At 27.5% G+C, this 6,391-nt stretch overlaps 1 protein-coding gene across 2 annotated transcripts; it reads right to left on the minus strand.

Moving 5' to 3' along the window:
- Positions 1-806: 806 nt before the first annotated feature.
- Positions 807-6,056, minus strand: LOC145974019 (putative chitinase 2). Of its 2 annotated transcripts, none has more exons than XM_083103749.1 (12): positions 5,923-6,056; positions 5,691-5,818; positions 5,115-5,267; positions 4,866-4,932; positions 4,622-4,769; positions 3,759-3,962; positions 3,240-3,399; positions 2,792-2,888; positions 2,507-2,713; positions 2,214-2,411; positions 1,864-1,992; positions 807-1,366 (listed from the first exon to the last, which is right to left on the minus strand). In XM_083103749.1, exons 5-12 carry the CDS (start codon positions 4,677-4,679, stop codon positions 1,088-1,090), a joined length of 1,332 nt encoding a protein of 443 aa, XP_082959875.1. In that variant the 5' UTR covers positions 4,680-4,769; positions 4,866-4,932; positions 5,115-5,267; positions 5,691-5,818; positions 5,923-6,056; the 3' UTR covers positions 807-1,087. The 2 variants fall into 2 exon arrangements, with proteins under 2 accessions (XP_082959875.1, XP_082959876.1); XM_083103750.1 differs by adding an exon at positions 4,064-4,160 and having other exon boundaries at positions 4,866-5,267; positions 5,923-6,054.
- Positions 6,057-6,391: the final 335 nt, after the last annotated feature.

The raw sequence follows: 6,391 nt of genomic DNA on the forward strand, positions 1-6,391 counted from the left end.
TGAAAGGAAAGACGGGAAGAGGCAGCCGCGAAAAGAGGGGGTATGTTCTCCTCCTCTCGTGCTCCGTGGGCGCCCACGAGGCCAGGCCTGATTTAGAACATAATTTATATTGCCAGAAATTTGATATGTTTTGCAGATTTTCCGTTGACTTTCTGAAATAAATAATAATTCTCTGCATTATATTCTATGTATGTTATAAAATGTTTTACAAATAGATTAAAATAGTCTGAAAAAGCAAAGATACTGACAAAAAAGCTGAAAATGGAGGAAAATAAAGATAAAAGAGCATAAATTAAGCATAAGTAAAGCTAATAAAAAACAAAAATATAGCAAATGCAAATAAGCAAGTAAATGTTGGAAAAAATAAAAAAAAAATAAAAAGAAGTTAAAGGATCAAAAAGAAATAGTGAGACCAATGAAGAGAATAAATTTGAAATTGTATAGTGGCGTTTATGGCAATGCTAAAATCTCTTCTCGCTTATCGCTCTTTCACCTTAAGATATATACCAACAAAAATAGAAGAAACATCTATAAAATATATTTCTCTCTGAACTTATCAAATAACGGATTTAAACTTGTGATCGTAATAATAAGTAAAACTGAGAAGTTTTTCTTCCATTATATAAAATTCTAGAAATGTTCTTTTCCTTCCTTAGTCCTTTGTATTAAAATCATATTTTAATACATTGTCATAAATTGCTCTCATTTTCTCTCTTAAAGCTTTCACATTAATATCAAAATTATTAAAAATAGAAACAGTTTATTAAAATCGTAAATATGTATAATTTTGCTTTTTATATTTATGTTTATGTTTTTCTGTTAACATTATATTTTACAATATACATTATTATTAATATATATTATAAATAATGTAATGTAATGTATTTTAAGATACAAGCACATAATTTCTTCTCATTCGTACATAATACACACGTATACACAATACGTTATATCGCAGATTAAAAATATATTTTTATGATATAATAAAAAATATCGATAAAAAAGGAACGATCCAAACATGAGCACTAGCACAGTCTAATGCTTTCTATTAGTAATTAATTGTTATCAATTATTATTTTTCTGTATATTAATTTAACAATTCTTTATAATAAAGATAGATATTTGCATAAAGAGAAAAAGAAATTATCGTGATTGATAACACAAATACAATGTTTGAGGGTAATTGCACAGACGATGAGTTTGGTTCTTTCTTCTCTTCGTGTGGTACCGTGTTATTTGCCAAAACTATATTAATGGATTTCATTAGAGGATAACTCTGCAATGATGAACATTTCCCTCGAAAATCGTCCGTGTCGATGCTCCATATCATAACACCTGCCAGTTTATGTTTTTTTGCATATTCCACCTAATAAAGTTTATTAATTTTTAAATTTTTAAGTATTTAAGTACTCAGTATTTGATAATTTACGCAAAAAAGATTGAATTATAATGCAATTATTATTAATTGATGCGCATAGTTCTCGTAAGAAGAACTTATATGTGTATATATATATATATATATATATATATATATATATATATATATATATATATGTTCTTCTTACGAGAAATATAGCGATATATCTACCCAAAATTAATAATTATTTAAAGTATTTTTATAATGAAGCAACAAAATATTAAAATTAATTTTTTATTTTCCGCAATATATAGTTTGAAAAAATTGTCAAATATTTCTGAGCAACAAAATTCTTCTCAGTGACTATATGAAAAAGAGTATTTGAAATTTACAAGACTCATTAATTTGATTAGAGATTCCAGATTCATCTTTATGTAGTTAAAATTCAATAGAAAATTTAGAATTTAATAGGCAATCTGTTTTATTAAGAAAAGCAAAAAAGATACCTTCATCATAATTGCTTTGCGATCATCATAAACCACAACGTGATTTTTTTTAATCGCGTAAGCTGTGCTGCTGTAATTATCCCATCCAGTTGTCCATTCTTGCGGATGTAATATCAATGCTTCGCAAATCTGTTAAAAAAATGTACAATATTTATTTTTATCTTTTATAATGTTATATAATATATTTCTTCTCACATATACATATGAAAAATGTTTCTACCGTATATTTTAGTACCGTAATTACAACGAAAAGTTACACAAAAATAGTTTTTATAATAGTTGTCAAAGATATAAAAATTATACAAAATTGTAGAATGAATATGATATAAATATGAGATGGTAGGAAATACCTCATTGAATCCCATAAAACCATCTTCGGATGTATAAGGTCCTTTGAATCCAGTATGTAGACTGGGCAGACCAATTGGATTTATTTTTGGTGTTTCTGGTACGGATGTAAGAACGAAAGTTCTTCCGTACATTGCTAGTCCCAAGACTAATTTCTCAGCTGGTGCCCCTTCTTGCAGCAAATACATAATAGTATCCTCCTAAATATTAATAAGACAATTAACATATAATTATATGATTATATTGATTGCATATACGAGTATATTGTTTCTCATCCGAAAATCATATTTCTTACCACACTTAATTGATCTTTGCTTCGCAGTGGTGTATTTGGAAGAACCTGTTTATCCCATGCTCCATGATAATCGTATGCCATGACGTGAATGTAATCGAGATATTTAGAAATTTCAGGAATATCATACCCCGTATTAATAATATCTTTGTTCGCGCTTATAGCTGCCGTCAACAAGAAGCGATAATGTTTAAAAGCACCTCGCAATTCCTATCGCATAAATAATGCGTTTATCTCGTTACGATATATGTATAATAGCAATAATAGCAAATTATAATGTTTCCTTACCTGTACGAGACTAACAAAATTTTGCTTATCATACGCAGCACCACCGCGATTTCCAGGAAATTCCCAATCAAGATCCAGTCCGTCGAATTCGTATGTTCTATTGCAATAAAATTTTTAAAATAAGTAGTAATAATAATAATAAAAGTAGTAAATAGTAATAATAAAATATAAAAAAATTAAAAACTAAATTAAAATATAAAAACAAGCAAATGTATAAAGGGAAAAAGAAATAAAATAGATTAATATAAAATAAAGTGGAACAAAGAGTTTCAACTATCGATACATATCGTAATATCAAATATCGTAATATCAAACTTAACTTTAGTCACGTATTGCAAAGTGATAGTAACGATTATTACACATGAAACATTTCTAAGTTTTTAAAGTATTAATTTTTTATAAAACATCCTATAAAAATAAGAAAAAACAATTAATACAATGAACGCACCTGAGAAACTTGACAGTGCTGGCGATAAAGGTTTTTCTACTATCCGATGATGAAGCCATCATCGAATAATTTACGCTGCCTTCGTTCCATCCGCCGATACCAAGTAATACTTTCAAACCTTGCTTACGAAGCATTGTCATTTTTCTATAATTGCCAATTCCTGCATTCATAATGTGATATTTGTAAATTATATTTAAGAAATTTTAATGTAATTATACAAATTAATCGATTAAATTAAATAATGAATAGAAATCCGAGAAATTAAAATTAATGAAAATTAGAATTAATAATAAATTAATAACTTTTCTGAATTATTTAATATTTTAATTATGTCTCTTTATCTTATTTGAATCATTTTTCTTTTTTTTTTAACTTGAGATTTTATTTCACATATGTCAGTAATTTTGTTAGACAAGTTACTCTTTAATATTTTATTTAATTAATTTTTTTAATAATTTTGAATTATTGTAATTAGATGTAAACTTGATAGACGTAAACTTATAGAGAAATTTCAATTACCATCTTTCTCTATATCTCCCCAGGGATCAATACTTCTAATTGTCCAATCTGAGGCATTTAAACCAGCAAACGCGTAAATTAAGTGCGTGCAATATTTTGAATGAAGATTTTCTAAGGAAAATGCACCATTTCCTGGTCTATAGGCCGCCCAAGATGCGACGTAACAAGTAACAACTTTATCATGTTGATTTGACTTCATAAATCCTAATAAGAAACACATTAGAATAAACAAGAATCAGCCAGAATTGATCAATTCGTAGATAAAATGTATGCTAATAACTAATTTCGAGACACTCTGTATATACATTCACAAGCCTTATGAAAATGTCGCGTCCTCATTGTGTGGCGTGCCGGCTTTTACTTTCGCTTGTTAATATAATACATAAAGGAATTGTAGTGATTCTGAATACATACAAAATATATGACATATATATATATATATATATATATATATATATATATATATATCCCCCTGGATAAAATTAACACATAATTTTTTTTCACTTTTTCTTTAAAAGCTGATATTTAAATTTTAACGAAAAATTTTAAAGAAAAAGTAAAAAGAGAAATTATGCGTTAATTTTGTCCAGGGGTATATATATATATATATATATATATATATATATATATATATATATATACACTCCTATATATATATATACATAATTTCTTTTTTTACTTTTTCTTTAAAATTTTTCGTTAAAATTTAAATATCAGCTTTTAAAGAAAAAGTGAAAAAAAATTATGTGTTAATTTTATTCAGGGGGATATATATATTCTGCATTATATTATATATATAAATACAATGTATATATTAATCTCTTAAAGATGTAGATTTTACGTGTAGTTTCATGCAAACTCACCATGAACATTATAAGGCCCAAAAAATAGAAGTAGGAATGCCACGTAAGTATAGAACATCGTGATACACTGAATTCTTTCAATGTGATTTATTTAATATACTTAACAAGTTCTCAGTAATGGTATTTCGTATTAGAGAATATTTTCGAACTTCAGATATGAAAAATATTAAAATCCCATATTTAATGTGAAATCATGAATTATTATTCATGATACATTTTATATATCAGAGATTTAGCGTCTTACTCAGATTTTCTTCATCCACTGCATACTTGACGTGACATTTAATATTTGCAGTAATCAACAGACAACACTATGGTGACGGATTCCCAATTATTATTATTGACAATTAGGATACTTATCTTTTATATAACTTGCAATAACGACAATAACAATGTCATTTTATTTACTTAAAGTAATATTGAATTCTTGTTGCTATTATCACGAACAACATTTCTCAATAATTCAGATAATGATTATATGTAACTGACATACCGGCACTGATTCGTTCGACTGTAAGGTATAGACTGTTAGGAGTCAGATACGCGAGCGTCAGCCAAGCCAGATCACTTTCACTCGTAACTGTTCATTCTCCAGCGAAAGACGAAGATAAACATGACCGCGAGAAGGATGCATTTTTGCAAGAACCTGTTATATATTGCCGGAAATTTGGTATATTTCACAGATTCTCCGTTGTCTTTTTGAAAGAAATAATCATTTCTCCGCATTGTATTCTATGTATTATAGAATGTTTTACAAATAGATTAAAATAGTCTAAAAAAAACAAAGATGCTGACGAAGAAGCTGAAAATAGAGGAAAACAAAGATAAAAGAGCATAAATAAAGCGTAAATTAAGCATAAATAAAGCATAAATTAAGCATAAATAAAGGTAATAAAAAACAAAAATATAGCAAATGCAAATAAGCAAGTAAATGTTGAAAAAATAGAAAAAAAAGAAAAAGAAATTAAAGAATTAAAAAGAAATAGTGAGACCAATGAAGAGAATTTTGAAATTGTATAATGACGTTCATGGCAATGCTAAAATCTCTTCTCGCTTATCGCTCTTTCACCTTGAGATATACGAGGGCAGTTTGATAAGTCAGTGACTTTTACCAGAGATAGCACTCAAATCGCAGTTTAATTTTATTTCTGATATTTGCCATCTTTTTAAAGTATACACACAAAGTTTCAAGTAGATCTGTCAAATAGAAATTTTTTGACAGCGTTTTAAAGCGGTTAAGTTTGTGTTCTTTTGCTAAAATGGAAAAAAGTGAATTCCATGTGCTAATAATAAAACATTACTTTTTGCGTGGAAAAACCATTAAGGAAACTGAGGAAAAGTAAAAAAATATTATGGGGACTCTGCTCCGTCGCATGGAATGGTTCACTGACTTTTTTCCATTTTTTCCGTTTTAGCAAAAGAACACAAACCGCTTTATAACGCTGTCAAAAAATTTCTATTTGACAGATCTACTTGAAACTTTGTGTGTATACTTTAAAAAGATGGCAAATATCAGAAATAAAATTAAACTGCGATTTGAGTGCTATCTCTGGTAAAAGTCACTGACTTATCAAACTGCCCACGTATACCAACAAAAATAGAAGAAACATTTATAAAATATATTTCTCTCTGAACTTATCGAATAGCGGATTTAAACTTGTGATCGTAATAATGAGAAGTTTTTCTTCCATTATATATAATTCTAGAAATGTTCTTTCTCGAAATATGGTAAAAAGTGTGTGATATTTTAAAATAAGTGTTGTACCATTT

This window comes from Camponotus vicinus, unplaced genomic scaffold (genome assembly GCF_025532165.1).
Source record: "Camponotus vicinus isolate PSW18456_S1 unplaced genomic scaffold, iyCamVici1.0 SCAF_7, whole genome shotgun sequence".
Classification (NCBI taxonomy): domain Eukaryota; kingdom Metazoa; phylum Arthropoda; class Insecta; order Hymenoptera; family Formicidae; genus Camponotus; species Camponotus vicinus.

What these genes read in the sequence shown, in the direction of transcription:
- LOC145974019 (XM_083103749.1), bottom strand. Translation starts at nt 4,679, where the DNA reads ATGTTCTATACTTACGTGGCATTCCTACTTCTATTTTTTGGGCCTTAT. An exon ending in ATTTTGTTAGTCTCGTACAG is followed by an intron (nt 2,714 to 2,791) that starts GTAAGGAAACAT and finishes TTTATGCGATAG; the next exon opens with GAATTGCGAGGTGCTTTTAA. An exon ending in GCAAAGATCAATTAAGTGTG is followed by an intron (nt 2,412 to 2,506) that starts GTAAGAAATATG and finishes ATTAATATTTAG; the next exon opens with GAGGATACTATTATGTATTT.